Genomic DNA, 17881 nt, shown 5'->3' with positions numbered 1-17881 from the left:
ATTCTAGACCATTGTATCCAAAAGTGCTAAGGGCTAACGTACTTTGCATTTATTTTGTTAAATATGATGAAAAATATCTCATCTAAATGTTAATACTAGTATTGGCTGCAGATCCACAGTGCAGTCACATTCCAAAGGATTGATGTCACTTAATCTAACAAGTCATTATTCTAACCATTGGCAAGAAAATAATTGATCCGTTTGTCTCCAAATCACCCGTGAAGGATTGTTTTTTTCTTTTGTTTTTTTGTGCTGAGGACTTATTCAACTGTAGTTTGCTTGACATGCAGCACTGCTTTACGTTGGTTAGTTCTATACACCTTACAATATTGTCCTCTGGAATGCAGTGCCAAACTTCGATAATCTACTGTATGAAATGATCCTCTGCTAAAATACAACATGATGCAAGCGTTCTTAATCATTGCTGGACCAACCTTCACAAAAGCAAAGTGCATGTTCTATTTTAGAGAGAGACAATAAATCATCTTAATATCTTTATGCTGTATTTAGACATGACTGCCCTAAAGAGTGACATATTATTCTAACCTGTTTGCAACCAAGTGTAAAGGTTATAGAATTGATTAAAAGCTCAGAATGAAATCTGTGCTGGATATGTAATGCCTATTTGAGCTGCCGCTAGAATTGATGGCTGTAATTTGGATTGCTCTGGTGTAACAACAATAGTGTCACGTGATGACTGCATTTCCATCACAGTCACACAACAGAATCATTAGCTTCCTAATTCACAGCAAGGATAAGTGGCCAATTACCTCATTATAGCAGTAGGTGAATGGGTAGATCAATAAATAACTGAGGTGCTGCAAATTGTGAATTGCTTTGGTACCAAGTTTTAATGATCACAACACAAGTCCCTGACTGCCTTTCTAACAGCACAGACAGAAACCTCTCAAGCATATTTATTAAAACATTTCCAATACTGTACCTTTGGCTGAAGATTTGGGTGAAGCAATACATAACCATTAGGATCTATTGCAAAGTAATATCCATTAGGCCCAAGCTGTTGAAAGAACATATACATATATGTATATATATATATAAATAAAACAAAAACTTTAATAATGCAACAAGTTAATAATAATGTTTGCATTTGATAGCAGTCTGATGGAGGTCTCAAAGCACTTCACAGGATTTATTGTAAAGAGCAGTGATTGTGCATTTTGTAGGCAAATGAGGCAGTCAATTTGTGCACAGCACTGTCCCACAAACAGTATGAAGTGAATGACCAATTTTATCTGGAAGATTGTTGGCCAAAGGAGAAACTTCCTTCTCTTTCCAAAGAGTGCCATGGGAATCTTTAACATCCACTTAAACAGGTAGACGGGACCATGATTTAACACTCATCTGAAAGACAGCACCTCCAACAATGCAATGCACCCATGCATTCGAGTGTCAGTCTACTCCAGACTATATGATTTCAAAGGCACAACATGGGGCTTGAACCCACAACCTTCAGACTCAAGAGATGAGAGTTCTAATCTGAAGTCCCCAATTGAGCCAGGCTGACCAATATAGGGTGAATCCAAATTGAAAAAAGCATTATATTATTTCAAAATAATCTGGCCTGTGTTTTAATTCGAACAGTGGTATCATTGATGCATTATTTTCTGATATAGAAAAGTGGAATCATTTCCATTTTGAAAAGGCTATGATTGCACTTCTTAGGTTTATGATTCTCTTTGTGCCCATGCTTGATCATTGTAATTATGCAGGCAAAGTAATTAGAACACACTCAGGATTTGAAGGGAGTCAATACCAAATCTTTACTGTGAATATATTAAAGTGATATTTGCACGTTTTTCAACTGAAATTAACTTTAATTTTTGAGGTTCTACCTACTGTGTTTGTTAATTAAACAGTTAATGATGCAAAGTGCTGCAATCGGAGATAACACCAAGAGTACTGTAATTTGCATTGTAAAACAGAATGAGCAAACCCAGAAACTGCCAGAGACCAATTTGCCTGGTGAACACTGCAACCTCGGGACAGAGGTAAAGCACGTTGCAGTGAATATCTTCACTCGGAGGGTTGCTAAGGTTTGGAATACATTGCCACAAATGGCAATTGAGGCTGGATAAATGGAGTGAACATTTTAACATAAGATAACATGTAGGAGCAGGAGTAGGCCATTCGGCCCTTCGAGCCTGCCCCGCCATTCAATCATGGCTGATCTTCTAATCTAACTCCAGCTAATAACCTGACCCTGCCTTATCCCCATATCACTCAATCCCTTTTGCAATAAGAAATCTATCTATCTCAGTCTTGAATATGTTCAAGGACTGAGCGTCAACAGCCCTTTGGGGTAGTGAGTTCCATACATTCACCACCCTTTGAGTGAAGAAGTTCTTCCTCAACTCAGTGCGAAAGGGCTGGCCTCTGATTTTAAGGTTGTGACCCCTGGTTTTAGTTTCTCCAACCAGGGGAAACAATCTCCCACTATCTACTCTATCATGCCCTTTGATGATCTTATAGGTTTCTATAAGATCCCCTCTAATTCGTCTATATTCTAGAGAATGTAGACCCAAATTGGTCAGCCTATCCTCGTAACTCATCCACCTTCATCCCTGGCACTAACCTAATAAATCTATGCTGCACCCCTCTAAGGCAAGTACGTCCTTCCTTAAATGAGGAGACCAAAACTGGACACAGGATTCCAGGTGTGGTCTCACCAGGGCCCTGAACAGTTGCAGCAAAAGTGATCAAAAGTGAACTGGATAAACACTGGGGGATATGGAGAAGAGCTGGAAAGTGGGATTAACAAAATTAGAGTGATTTAATAATAAAGATGGTAGTGGTGTATACTCAACAGGCTGCAGGGCTTCCTATTTGGAAGAGTCATTTGAGGACAATCTGTGGCTGCATGGCTGCAAGGACAATCTCCAAGCAAGTGAATACAACACATGTATTGAAAGGGATACAAAATGCACCTCCACACACAAGCATGTCCATGACATACTACTGAGCTACATGTGTGCATGGCCTATAGACCAGTACAGCATGGTAACATGCCATTCGGCCCAACTATAGTCTGTGCCAGCGTTTGTACAAGGCATGAACCTCCACCCTTTTTAATCCCCTCTCCCATACCCCATCTCTACATAACAACTGCAGTTATTCAGCAGGGATAAGAACAAGCAGCGTCCACAATAGATACTCACAGTATAGCGAGGTGTGAGTCTCTTTACATCCTCAAGTGACACATCAATCCCCATCACTCCAAGGATCAGTTGATTCTGAGACGTGGAACAAAAATAAAGTATTAATATCATCAGATGTCAGGGATGGAAGAGGTCATATCATGACAGCCAATAATTATTGGCTGCTTAGACCCCAAGGTTTGACGATGTGATGAATAGCATATCACACAACGTTTTCTTTCACCTCCAGTGCTCCAACATTGCTCTCGTGCTCTGTACACTGACAATGCAGATCCAATTGCATTGTTTGTCTCAAGCTGTGTTCCTCATTAGAATTCAGGCTGCACCATTTCCAAAGTGTGGGTTTACAAGATAGTCAAAGAAGATAATTGAAGTTAATTATTTTGACTGAGGAACGTGGAACGTTTTCTGCCTGCAGTCAAATCTCAACAGCTTGTAATGCTAAACATTTACTTCATCACGACAAATACATCTTCTCCCAGTCACTAATCAATTCTAGCTAATGCCCAGAATGCTAAATTTAGTTCTCAAGGGGAGTCGTTGTATTTATGCAGCTTTACAATAAGACAGATTTGTCAATCTACAGCTTAATGTGCAGTAATAATGCATGGTTGGAAAGAATGGAAATGAATGATTTTAGTGTTTACTTGTTTAGCATTCTTGCATTTGTAATTTGATGCTGCAGTTATCTGTTACAACACTGATAAGCCTTAATTATCAACATCAACAAAATTACTTTTGTATAGCATCTTTCACGTCGGGAGGACGTCCCAAGGCGCTGGACAATCAGTGTTTCGGACCCGAGCTAGGGGTCAGGATCGGGGAGGGTGGAGGGCAGGGGAAGAATGAGGATGATCGAAGGCACAGTCGAAGAGGAGGGTCTTGAGTTGGGTCTTGAAGGAACTGTTGTAACAACAAGTTGTGAACACTCAAGAGTTGAGGAAATCCATTTCAATCTATAGAAGAGCTTGTCATTCTATATTGTTGCAGTGTTACATGGGATAACGGGAAGCTCGGAGTGAATGACACTGCTGTTATCAACCAAGACTTACATCATGAACTCAAAGCTAACATGCTTTATAGTGCTATTTGAACCCTAGCCCTGTTGTCCTGGCTCCAAGATGCTATAATGTATGAAGGGTTTATATAAATACAAGCAATTGTTTTTAATTTTATCTTCTAAAGATAGGGATGTACCATAAGATGAAAATGTGTAACTTTTTCCAATTTTGGATCATCTAGATAGAAACAGATTGGACCACAATGGTCTTTTCCTGTCCAGTCTATTAATGTTTGTACGTTTCTGTCAATGTCTACCAATTCAACTATACAATGTACCAGTTTTAGGGCAAAGTCCCGCTCTGACCCAATTAATTTCCTTAACTACACTCTCAGAACACCCCTATCACCAACTAGTGACACATTCATCAACAACATAATTCTGTGAGTGACAACAACAATTTTTTATTACTACTTTCGCATTGGAAGGATGCCTCAAAACTCTTCACAAAACTAAATGAACGCCTGAGTTGGGGGAGGGGGTGGCGGAGGGGTGGGGTAAGGTGGCTGAAAGCATGGTCAAACACTGATGTAAACAAGTGGTGAATTATCGTCAGTCCTGTATAATAGGTTCAAACTGCAATCCCACCACAAAAATAATGTATTTCCTCATTTTGTGAGAAACTGTGTGATGCGTTGAAAATTGGTAGGTTACAGAGAATTTCCAATGTGTTACTTTACATCTCTTGAACACTGCAACATACCTGGTTCCCACTGGCATCTTTGGTCAGGTTGAAGACGGGCAGGGTCCCTGTTATAACAAGACCGAGTTCCTGTTGTAGCAGTAAAGTGACAGGTGCGTACAGACAGACAGAAATACAAGACATACACATATATACACATATATACACATGTACACACACACACAGATGCACAGAAAAAAAGGTAACAGGTTAGAACATCTTCTTAAATACTTTGGTTAAGAAACATCCAAGTTAACAAATAATTCTTCATTACAGAAGAATGCTCTTCATCTGACCAAACGTACACCTCATTTGAAGGGTCAGAAACACAGGAGCAGCAGTCTTGTGCTAACAGCCTTTCCATTTATCAATGTGTTCAATGGAATTGAAGTTCTGATGAAGAACAAATCCATTTCAGCCAGTCTGCCCTTCATGGATGTTAAGTATCAGACAGCTCAAGATTTAGCACCGTCTCAACAATCTTGTTCGATTCTACAATTCACCTGTGAACAAATTACGTCAGGGCAACGTTTGAGATACCACAATTGACCTTAATGGCCTTGGGTTAGTGAAGGAGAGAATCAGGCAGAGTTCCTGCTTCTTATCACTACCCAGTGTGGGTAAGTACACGTGTGTTAACCAAGAGGTGAGGACAGGATTGAGATGGGCTACAGTAACCCTCAAGGTCACATAACGTGCTTGCATTTACTGGCTGGACTCAGATATGAAGGACTATTAAGTAGTTCAGGGTTACTGGCAGGTACAAGGCTGTGCACCAGCAATAGTCACCATCAGGGGACAAGGTAGAAAACAATGGGGTAAATTTTATAACAGTGCATGTGGCTCAGAATAGATTTTATCAGGATATGCTCCATATATGACCCTTGATCAAGCATTTGCATACGCTCGTCTCATTAATTTGCAGCATTTCTTAATGTGATTCCTCAATAAAGAATGCAGGTGAGAAGTTGGAGAGGAAAAACTGCTTTTGGTAAAGTGGAGTTAAAAAAAATATAATAATCCTTGCATTTGATACAGCACCTTTCAGGTCAAGTCACGAGGATGTCTCAAAGCATTTCACAGGATTTACTGTAAAGTATTATGACTATAGGCAAAACATGGCAGCCAATTTGCATACAGCAATGTTTCACAAACAGCCATCAAGTGAAAATCAATTTTATTTGGGGATTCTTGGTGGAGCACACCAAGATAAACTCCTTCCTCTTTTCAAACAGTGCCATGGGACCTTTAACATTCACCTGAAGAGACAGATGGGATCTCAGTTTAACATTTTGTCCAAAGGACCTCCAACAATGCAGCACATCCCCAGCATTGCATTGGAGTGTTAGCCCAGACAATAAGCCCTGATTCCGCAAGTAAGACTGTTGACAACTCAAGGCCTCTAAGTGATTACATGCAACCTAAAAACACATATAATTGAGGGGATAGGGATAGAGGGCTATGGGAGAGGACACTAAGAAGAGCAAAGGCTCAAACGGAGCATAAACATTGCACAGACTAGATATGGCCGATTGTCTTGTTTCTGTGCTATAATATTGCACATAATTCTATTTGAATTTTGGCTATTAACAAGGGTACAATCTCTAGTTAGCTGCTGTTGATGCAATCTATCATTCTGTGGGAATTTTGGGGAAGCACAAGTTGAATTGTACAATGAAGGCAAGCCCTTCAGCAGCACCTTTTATAGAAATATTAGGATTTGTGAAAAAAAAGTTTGATCCTGGGTCCCTCAATTTCATGGGTGTGGAAGGTTTAAAAAATATAATCAATTGATTCAAAATAAATGGAAGTGGTACTGCACTGTCAGTCTGTGAGATACATTAAGTTATCAAACAAGGTCATAGCTTATAATACCTTAATGTACCGTAATCACTGCAAATTGATTGCCAGCACTTCTTTTGAATTGCATGAAATCTACATGAAGTATTTTGAATATGTTTGATATATTTTGAAATCAGGTCTCAGGCAGACCAGGAAGAAGAGCTGCTGTTTTGAAATAGGAAAGAACTAAATCGGTCTGGATGATGGAAATCCACTACATTGAGCTGTGACAGGATTAGAACAGGCATCAACGGATGGTGAAAACATAGGTGTCCCACAGACAGCCATGAGGTGAATGATCAATTTTACCTGGAGGATTGTTGGTCAACCACCAGGAGAAACTCCCTTCTCTTGTCAAATAATGCCACGTGATCTTTAAAGCCCACCTGAGCAAAGATGTCAGTTTAATGAGACATCCAAATGATGGCAGCTCCAACAATTCAGTGCGCTCCCAGGATAGGATACGAGTTCCAGCCTATACTGGGAGCTCAAAGTCCCAAAGTGGGGCTTGAACCCACAAACTTCTGACTCAGAGGTGAGAGTGACCAACTGAGCCAGACTGGCACACAATAGTGATACCGGGGTAAGTGGTTTAAAGTACAGCATCAATGAAGATTGTAATGAGTGTCTAAAGAGCTAGGAAAGCCCAAAAGACCAGTCCATGAAGTACTGTATCTGTTATTTGTGAGTAGATATTTATTTCTATACTGCCTTTCTTAATTATATTGAGCAAAAGCAAACTTAGAAATCAATCAGTGATCTTCTCTGGATATTTAACTTGAATGAAGAAAACCTGAGATTTTTATCTGCAGTCTTAATCTAGCAGTTATTGTGCTCCCATATGCTAGAGTGTTGCACTAATATAAACTGAGAGATAAGTATTTAGAGTGCACCCAATAACGCAAGCATTTGTCCAAGCAGACAACAAATGTCTGTGTTACAACGATAAATATAAATCTCTTCCTAATGATTGCATGCCCATGTGTGATAATGAACCAATCCTCTCTCCATCCCCATTGCTCTTTCAGTTTGTAGTGTCTAATTCGTAAATTGTGTTAACCATGTGCTAATGCACATGTACAGATGGAACTGCAGATGTCCTTAATTTTGTAATTGACATTATTCTAAAATCACTATAAAGTTTGTCAGGGATCTTAGTGAGACTCATAACTGTGAAAAAATAAAATTTCTGCCTGTGTTCATTTATTTCCACCAAGTAACTACAATGAATGAAGGAGGTCTATGTAAAAGCTGTTGGGACTTATTCCCCCCTTGAAGAAATTCATTATTTTGTGAGAATTTGACCTTCGATGTTATTCTCCTATGAAAGCATGCTTTAAACTGGAACAAAATGTGCTCCGAAAGATTCTCATGTTATGGATGAAAGGCTGCATGACTTGCTTTGTCTTGAAGTCAATTGTTGAAGGTTAAGGAAAAATAGCCTGCCCACGTTTTAAATGTCAATTGATAATGCTTGGGTGTTGGGGGGAGTGGGGGCAGCAGGGAGGAGAATGTGTTCCTATTAGCACTCACTAGGAATAGAGTTTTTTGGGGGTGAAATCCGACTTAGTCTATTTTATAGAATTTCAGAGCATTGAGAGTTTAGCAAATTGTTGAGTTCAGTCATGTTTTGAAGCATTTTCTTATACAGTTCTTAAAATAACTGACAAAAAAGGCTGTATTTAAGAATTACGGACACTCTGAAATGCTGCATAATAAATAAATAAGTAAATAAATAAAGACCCTGGTGGGATTTCTCCTCATTTATTGTGTGTAAAATGTAATATCCATAAACTGGATTTGTTGTTTTGATTGCCACGCTCGTTTGCAAACATGAGATTGTCAGATTGATTTAAATGACACTCAAATATTGTTCACAATTTCAAGTTAGCATCATGCATCATGTTTTCCTGATTAGATTCATCACATTTTATAAAAATAGAATATTTCCAATAGACATTACCAGGAAAATAACATCTCTTTTCTTTCTCAATCTGGTCATTGTACTTTGAACCCCAGCCCCCCATGACAACGTAGAAATTGAAATGCTAATCTATTTCTAAAAAAAAAATGAACAAAGTCTGGTTTGGATCAGAAAAAAGTACAAACTTTGCGTTTTAAGTAGACGGAACTTTCAGGTCTCTGGTGAGATAAAGACATTTTTACTGTAAATTAGTATACAGAGAGAGCAGAGCATGACTTAAGGCAATGTGTTAACCTTTTGTGCGCTAACCTTTTGTACCATACTTGATTTCTTTGAAGACTTTAGAAAATAGCTTTAGTTTATCCAGGGCCTATGTGTAACAGTTTCGCTCAGCTGTTAGCACTCTCGCCTCTGAATCAGAAGGTTGTGAGTTCAAGTCCCATGTCAGAACTCCTGGTCTAGGTTGACACCCTAGTGCAGTATTGGGGGAATGCTGCATCATCAGAGGTGCCGTCCTTTGGATGAGACGTTAAACTTATATCCCATCTACATGTTCAGGTGAACATAATGCTGTTCGAAAAGGGAAGGGAGTTTCCCCCGGTGTCCTGTCCAACAATCGTCCAGGTCAATTGGTCATTCATCTCAAAGCTTTTTGTAGGATATTGCTGTGTGCCAATTGGCTGCCGTATTTAATAATCTTTGCATTTGATATAGTGCATTATTACGTCTTTGAGACATCTCAAAGCGCGTCATAGAATATATTGTAAAGTGAATTAACTGCATATTTTTGTGGGCAAAACGCGGCAGCTAATTGAGCATAGCAGTGTCCCACAAACAGTCGTGGATTGAAGTGACCAATTTATTATTGTTTTGAACAAATTATTATTTACTGCTACGTAAACAGAGGCATGTTGAGTAAGGAAACTTGCCCAACATTTCGCCCTGCCGGTAATCGAAACCAGGTCTCTCGCTTGCGAGGCGAGTGCTCTAACCACTGACCTACAGGACTCCACAAATACAGAGCGTAACAAATACACTTAATAGTAACTATTGTGAAGTGCTTTGAAATGTTTTGACGGAAGTCTCTATATCAAATTCAGGCAATGCAAAGGATTATCATTTATTAGAGTGAAATGAGTTGCAAACAGACTTAGGCAGAGGATTCCACAGAAGTCACACATCAGGAGATACGATCTAGAGGTTCCTCAGCAGAATAATGTCTGAGTACATTCTGTTTTAGTGATTCCACGCTGCACTATTCTATAATCGCTGTGGACAGCACTAAGGTGTTCACAGCTTGGGACTAATTCACAATGTCAAGAAGCAGTGGAACATGGACACTCTTCTCAGCCTCTGAGTGCACCCTTCTCATCATCGCTCCTGTAGAAAGGCCCTAGACAGAAGTCTGGCATCTCGCTAGTAGAAGGGAGAGAAGATCAATGAGCAATCTCAATTGGATTACCCCATGGCATTCAGTCAAGACTGTGGTAATGTGGTGTGGGAGATAGGAAGGTATCTGGGAGTTAGCCCTCTAGGATTGATTCCCTAATATAAGGAATTACATTCTCTAAAACAAATAATCTGGGTTGGACATCTTTTAATGATAGCAACATAACCTTACCATATTGCTAATATTACATCTGATCTTTATATGTACCTTATATAGACCTGGATAAATGCTGAAGGAAGGAGCATAAAATGTGATTAGTGTAGGTAGGTAGCTCAAATTGAGGAACAAGCACCAGCAAAGACACAATGGTCTCCCAGTGCTGTAATTTTTCTATGATGCTACCCTAAGGACGGAGAAATAAATATTAAATTGGAACAAGAAGGACTATTACATAGCGATCAAACAGTTGGTGGCCTCATGGCACAATATCTAACCAAACAACATTAATGTTTCTTATTTAAAGTAGATTTGCTCAGCTGGCAATCCTCTCATCTGGGTTTCAGCCCTACAGCAGAGATTCAGCTTAAAACTCCAGGTTACCACTCTCTGGCAATGCTGAGAGAGTGCTGTATTGCTAGAGGAGCATTGCTATAGATAAGACATAGAATCAAGGTCCAACACTATAACTGCCATGTTCATCCACATAATAAGTTACCACAGTATATTTCAAAGTAATTAATTGAATATGCTATATAATAATATGAAGCATTCGAGACACTATGACAAAAACTTTAAGCGTTTCCAAATAATAATTGAGGATTTTTTCATGTAATTCCGCTAGAAATACTGTGGGAAATGAATCACTGGGAATGTTACTTTTTGAGAGAAAGCAAATTGTGAAATGCCCTGTCAAATTGCCTTTTCTTAGATGACAGATCTGTGGGATCTTCTCAGCCAGAGATGAAAGTAAATCTGCTTCCTTCCCTATTCCTAAATACTGAGGTCTATCAAACTGCAATCACTCAAACTAATTATGCTTTCCTTATCCCTTTATAATGACAGAAAATCCCATTGTAAATTCAGAATTTTGCTACTTTTAACATTACCAGTATGACCAAGGTATTAGAGGCTACCATAAAGGATGATATAGGAGGTGAAGATTTTTTGTTTTAAAGACAGCGAGTTGAGTTGTTACGATCTGGAATGCACGGCCTGAAAGGGTGGTGGAAGCAGACTCAATCATAACTTTCAAAAGGGAATTGGATATATACTGTACTTGAAAAGGAAATATTTGCAAGGCTATGGGGAAAGAGCGGGGGAATGAGACTAATTGAATAGCTCTTTCAAAAAGCCGGCACAGGCACGATGGACTCAGTGGCCTCTTTCTGCTGTAAAATTCTATGGAGAATATAACAGAGTAAGCAGCATTGATTTCTAAAAGGCAGGTCATATTTGACCAACCTTATCTGAGGCCAAATAATTTATGTACATGGTGAGCAGTAGTAGGCCTAATATGGATCCCTGCAGAAGACCATTTCCTACTTCTTGTTAGTCTGAGAAGCTACTTTAGCTCCTGCTCTTTTGAATGGCAGAACTCCATAAGTCACTGACAACTGCTCCTGAGTTATGTAGATATATCTCATGGTTACTCTTACCAACTATCTGTATTGAAGTATTGGCTATCAATACGTTTTTTTTAGTGCATAAACCATGGTTCGCTTTCCAAGAAAAAATAAAATTTAAATACAACTGGACGTCAATGCTAAAGTTTCTGGCATCAGTGATTGTAAGTGTCAAACAGATTTATTAAAGCTCTTTGGAGGGACAAAATAAGATTTTAAAGTTCTGGTTTATAACAGTTTTGAAGATATTTAAGACATCCCTAAAGGGATCTGAAATATATTGCAATAAGCCATTTGCCAAAAATATCACAAGTTGCCTCCTTCGAAAGTCTAGTGGGGAAAGGCATTGCCAGTGTAAGCCACTGAGCCGTGCAGATCATGTGGCAGGACTGGGCTGGATTACCTGATCTCAGACAGTCTTCAGTTGGGGCACTGCAGTTGGAAGGGAACAAAAGCAACCAAGGTCCTGGCATCAAGTCTTCTGTGCTGGAAATGGGCTTGTGTTGACATCTGGCCCCAAATAACTAAACCCCCCAAAATTAGGTCAAGACCTTTGTCTTAACATTTAAGATTACGCAAATGGTAGGAAAATAAGAAAAGCAAATTGGCAAAAAGAATCATAATCTGGATTTTATTAACAGATGCTCCTATAAATATACATATTTATATTTGAATATGTAGGACTGTCTGAGCCATGCCCTACTTGCACACATTTGTTGACTTGAACAGTGATTGTTTCATTGCCAGTAGCAAAGATTAATCTTTATATTTATACATTATAAAGTTTAGGGTAAGATAGAGATTTGGTAGAGAAAGAGACATAAAAAGTTAGAGAGACATCCAGGGAAAGAAATGTGGAGAGAGAAAGAGAGAAAAACGTGAGAGTCAGCGAGTTATAGAGAAAGTGATAGTGTAATTCCTAGTTGGCCCTGTATTCAATTTACATTTTGTGTGAGGTCCAATTATCTGCAATGTTTGCTTGTACACAAAGGGGATGGTTTCATTTAGCGCTAAAAAAAATGGTTCTCAGCTGTATTAAAAGTAATATTAATATGAAATCTCACAATCGAGTAGGCTTTGACTTGTTCAGGTTTTTGTTTTTCCCTCCCAATTTATTTCTAAATTCATTTTTTATGTAATATTAATGTAACATTTTTGCTTCCTTAAAATAACAGGGGAATTAAGCCCGGGTACATCTGTGGATAAACTTTCCATTGGAAGGCCTGATTCCCTTCGACATTATATTCTATTAAATCTTAGTAGGAAAATGCCATGAATTCCAACACATGATGGAATTGATAAATATGCGATTTTATAAACCAGTGGAACCAAGGTATCCTATTTCTTATCAAAACATATCACAAACTATGGTGATTTCATCATTGAGGTTTTAAAGAATCACAGGAGAGACTCAGTATAAGGCAAGTAAAAATCCATAAAATCCCAAACCACTTTATATGGAGGCCACAATAGCCTGTTTCACTGCACATTTGCACAACCATCCGTCTTGCTTTCTGCCCACCAGCCAGCTCCTGAGCTAAAAAGAGGTCAACTTCCAAGTCACCAGTTCACTGCCACCATCACTCATTGCATGTGGTGTATGAGAATGCAGGAAATTACATCAGTAGTTACTTGATGACTTGGAAGTCGGGTCATTTTTAGCATGTGGGAATCCAAAGCAAGTCTGATTTCCAGATCAACACGTCTCTGCCGACACAATTTCCTGTTTGTTGTGCCTGCATGGGAAGTGATCCAGCTAGCAAGAGTGAATTAGATTCACACCCCATTATGTTAAATGAATCCACACGATGAGCAAGTCATGTTACAAAGGGGTTGCATTGTATTTTTATGCTCCTTATATAGGTTATAGTCTATGCATATAAATACATTAGTTCATATCTTACCAGTGCATCTAGGTACACGTTTGTCCACTGAACTTGTTTTGCCTTTACACCAGCTAAAACCATCGGTCTCCCCAGTACATCCAGATATTCCTACAAATCCAAACAGTGTAACTGATCAAAAATTGCAGGCAGTTAATGTATTCCATCATAATAATCACAACACAACTACTGCCTTTCATATTTAACATCCTGGCACACAGCAATCTCCGAGGAGATACGCTTCCAAAGATGTGGAGTTTTCTTTGCTGAAGGATTGACTTATAATCTGTTTCCAGCAAACACAGTTTTTGTTCTTATTTCTATTTATTTTATTTCTACCTTGTTCCAGGCCTCTGTAAATGAAATCCCTACTCTATCACAGTAACATTTGCATTTCCTGCTCTAGCCACCCCAGTGCCCTTTGTCCTCGGAGGTCAATTACTACTGAATTAAGGACAATTATTGTTGAGCTGTGCCCTTGTGTCACAAGTTCCTTTGAGTTACTAGGAACTGGGTTAAGACTACACAATTAATTTCTTTCACAAACCTCAGTGACAGGAATAAGAGACTTTCATCTTGCGCATCTGGTTGGATTCAAACTCAGGCCCTAGAGGTGAAGGAACACTGGCCTCATGCACACAGAACTAGGTTTCTAATGAAAATACTGCTGACTGCATCTGTGTTGACAATACTTGTTTCATTATGAATACAGGTTTGAACTATACTGCATTATTTGTACCAAACAATATAAAATGTCGCACTTTCATAACCAACAAAAACATTATATTAAAGTCAACGATACCACACAGTTGTTTTTGTGGGTTAGAGGTAAAGGAAGTTGTTGGCACAATGAACAGTTTTCAGTGCAGTGCATGATCTGAGTTGATTCAAGGGAACATGATGAACACATTTAAGATTATTAAAGGATTCAATAAGGTTGATGTTGATAGCCTGTTTCCACTTGTTGGTGAGTCCAAAACAAGCGGGCATGAATATAAATGGATTCAATAGGGAGTTTGGGAGGAACTTCTTCACCCAGAAGGTGGTAAGAATATGGAACACATTCAGAAGTTGTGGTTGAAGCAAAAAATATCAATGTATTGAAGAGAAAATAGATTAATACAAAAGAGAGAAGGGAAAAGACAGGTATAAATGATGTGAACAGGAGGAGGCAGAACTCATGAAGAGTACAAACATAGGCACGGACTGCTTGAGCTTAATGATCAGTTTCCGTGTCATTTTGCTCTGTGTAATTCTACGTAATCTTTGTCCCAGTGAATGCTGGGGATCGTGATTATAGAAAGAAACTGCTTAGACATTCGAAACGTTAATCCTCTTATTCAGTTTTGTTTTCTTTTAATTCTAAATTTCACATGAAATTGGGGAGTAATTAGCAAACAGCAAGATGGAGTAATGAAAGTGAGCAGTTATAATAAGATTACCTGTGTGTTAATACGTATTGCTCCAATAGAGGGAATTTCAAAATAGTAGCCTGTAATACAAAAACCACACATATCAACCAACAATGCACTGAGATTTACTTGGTGCAAACAGAAAGTGTTGTATTTTTGGTCAGTCGGGTTTCTGACCCATTCGGAAACCCATTACCATGTTTAAAAGCATCCAAACTGAACAGAATTCCAGGCATTCCACTTATACAAGGAAATTCCAGAGATGTTTGTTTGAATAGAACTCTCTCCCTGGAGGGACGCATCCTGCTAACCTAATTCCAGAAAGTAATAGGTTATGGTTGGCAAGAGCCAAGGCTTGGGGACCACAGAGTGTGGTTGCAGTATTGCTGGAGTCTAACCAGCTAAAACTACATATCTTGCCATTGAGAGCACTGTCTGACAACCTTTCCCGTTGCTTGTCCAGCTAAGACCATCCTACCAATTAGGGCTTTGGCTTGCAGGGTTAACAAGAGTTGAGTGGGGAGAATCCCTACCCCAAGTCTGCTCTTCCAAGTGCTGTCAATGAGCCAGCTTGATTGTCCTCTCATCAGCAGTGCCCTGGAATACTACAGACCCGCCTGGCTCAGGAACTGGTCTATTGAGATCGCCACATAGGGTGGGCTCGATTCTGGCTTTCTATTGACAATCATGTCACCTTGGAGCCAGTTTAGATCCAAGGAGACCCCACTTACCTCCCCGCCAAGGAAGATAGATAGAAAGTGTAAAAACAAGGAAAGTTTTTTAAAACATTTTCTAAGTGTACAGTGTTTCTGTTGTGTAAGCACACTAAAAGGAACAAGGATCAAAGGAATACCTTTATTGGCGCAGGCCATCCACTGTATTGGTCCTTTATCATAGTTGTGTTGACCAACTGAAAACGTGAATACTCGTATCTGCAATCACAAGACATGATCAGCTTGTGTCTAAAATGATCTGAATTGTAAATGCAATTTACTCAGAGTCCTTTCCACTGGCAGTCCTGTTGTCCTATCCTCTGCTCAGAATGCATTGAGAGAGTCCTCCGGATACGAAAAGCGGTATGTAAATGTAATCTGTACTGTATAAGGCGAAAAACTAATTTGAAAGTTAAGAAACAATTGGAAAGATGCGAATGACAACAACAGATTACATTTGTATAGCACCTTTCACGTCAGGAGGACGTCCCAAGGCACTGAACAATCAGGGATCCGCACTTTAGATTAGGGAAAATTAATAAGAAAAGTTCATAGAAAAAATAAAAACAGAGAAAAGGGGGTGGGAAAGGAAAGGAATACACAGGACAATAAAACAAGTAGAATTTACGTGTTTTATTCTTTTTTAAAATTTTTAATTGAAATTGTGTTAGGTGTTAATTTTTTTCCAGTTAAGTTTAGTATACAGTTATGATGATTAATATTTGGTGCTTGTTTATCTTGTTTATCCACTGGATCCAACTAATCTCAATTGCCTACTCTTTCCTCCAGAGCCTTTTACACTGTTTCTCTTGAAATATTTATCCAATTCACTTTTAATTGCCTTTATGATCTCAACATCAAAAGATATTTATTGTAAAACATACCATGTTCTGATAATCCTCCATGTGAAAACATTTGTTCTGAATTTCCCCTCAGCTCTTCCAGTGACAATCGGAAGTTCATGTCCCTTGTTGCCAATTTATCAACCAACAATTTATCACTTCCTTTCTGCGCAAAATCTTTCAGAATTTCAAGTCCTCTCAATGTCTCTGACCCAGTGGGAACTGACTCAAAGTTTGAAACCTACTCCTGTAACTATATCTGCTCATGAGTGCTGTCTGATTGATTAAAAACTCCACCAACCATATCAAACTCTGCACCTCCATCACCCCAGGTCTTGCCAAGCTCCACTGTCACTGAACAGAATGATTTCAACATCCTCACATTCACCTACAAATCATACCTCCTTAACTCTCCAACCTGCTCACAGCATACTTCTCTACCCTTTGGCTCAGGCCTTCTGCACGTCCCTTTACTTCTGTGCTGTACCATTGATGAGCCTGTAAATCAGCCACTTCTTCCCCAACCTCTCAAACTCTCTGATCCCTCTTTGTCCATCTTCTGATCTCACTTGAAGACTTTCATCTTTGTCTGTGCCTTTGGCAACCTCCATTTTCTCAAACTATGCTATCTTTTAGCGCACCAAAGTGCTACCCTGCGTGAAAGGCGCTATATATAAATGCAAGATATTGTTGTAATTTATTCAGAGGGGTCGGAACTTTCGAGAGGTGGATGGATACTTTTTGAATGGAACAAAAGAGATTAAGTACATTAGAAACCTCAATGTTATCAAACGGAAGATGATTTGGAGAGGTAATGCTGTATTATCAAAGATAAAACGGATAAAAACTAAAACAGGCAGCAACACAAGTAACCTCAAATGAGTATGAAGAACAATAAATCTACAAGCAGTCTTGTAATTTCTAGTTTTTAATGACGATATTTTCCTTATAAATTATTTTGTAATTAAATTAATGTAGATTTAGGAAGCACATTTTCTTTAGATTTTAAGTAACCGGATTACCAAAGGTTAGATCACTAATTTGTGGTTTTACCCAAATCCCAGACAATGCCAGTGCACAGAATGCTTTAAATATCAAATACCTTATTATCAATGTTTATTTTTGTTACTAAGATTATCATGTTTACAAGAAAAAAAAGATTGATGGTAAAAGTAGCACTGTTGGCTCTCCCTCCAACATTACAGTAAAAATGGTTACATTCGCTTGTTTGGTCTTTTTCCTCATGAGAGGTCATATCAAGTATCTTGTTAATTAACAGGACCATTAACGCAAGCTGTGTTTGACAAGATTCCCTGAAATCTAAACTTAGCGGAA

The 17881-nt window shown here is 38.8% G+C and overlaps 1 protein-coding gene across 5 annotated transcripts in view; it reads right to left on the bottom strand.

Moving 5' to 3' along the window:
- Positions 1 to 17881, bottom strand: part of LOC103177010 (voltage-dependent calcium channel subunit alpha-2/delta-1) — a 418878-nt gene that overhangs the window by 82190 nt on the left and 318807 nt on the right. For all 5 annotated transcript variants that reach the window (XM_007890933.2, XM_007890935.2, XM_007890934.2 and 2 more), the window contains 6 exons: positions 15845 to 15923; positions 15022 to 15071; positions 13601 to 13690; positions 4940 to 5008; positions 3177 to 3251; positions 944 to 1018 (listed from right to left, as the gene is read on the bottom strand). In XM_007890933.2, coding sequence (XP_007889124.1) covers positions 944 to 1018; positions 3177 to 3251; positions 4940 to 5008; positions 13601 to 13690; positions 15022 to 15071; positions 15845 to 15923 — 438 coding nt within the window. The remainder of the gene's footprint in view (positions 1 to 943; positions 1019 to 3176; positions 3252 to 4939; positions 5009 to 13600; positions 13691 to 15021; positions 15072 to 15844; positions 15924 to 17881) is intronic.

Source organism: Callorhinchus milii, unplaced genomic scaffold (assembly GCF_018977255.1).
Source record: "Callorhinchus milii isolate IMCB2004 unplaced genomic scaffold, IMCB_Cmil_1.0 Scaffold5, whole genome shotgun sequence".
NCBI classification, from domain to species: domain Eukaryota; kingdom Metazoa; phylum Chordata; class Chondrichthyes; order Chimaeriformes; family Callorhinchidae; genus Callorhinchus; species Callorhinchus milii.
This window is presented reverse-complemented; position numbering and strand designations above follow the sequence as displayed.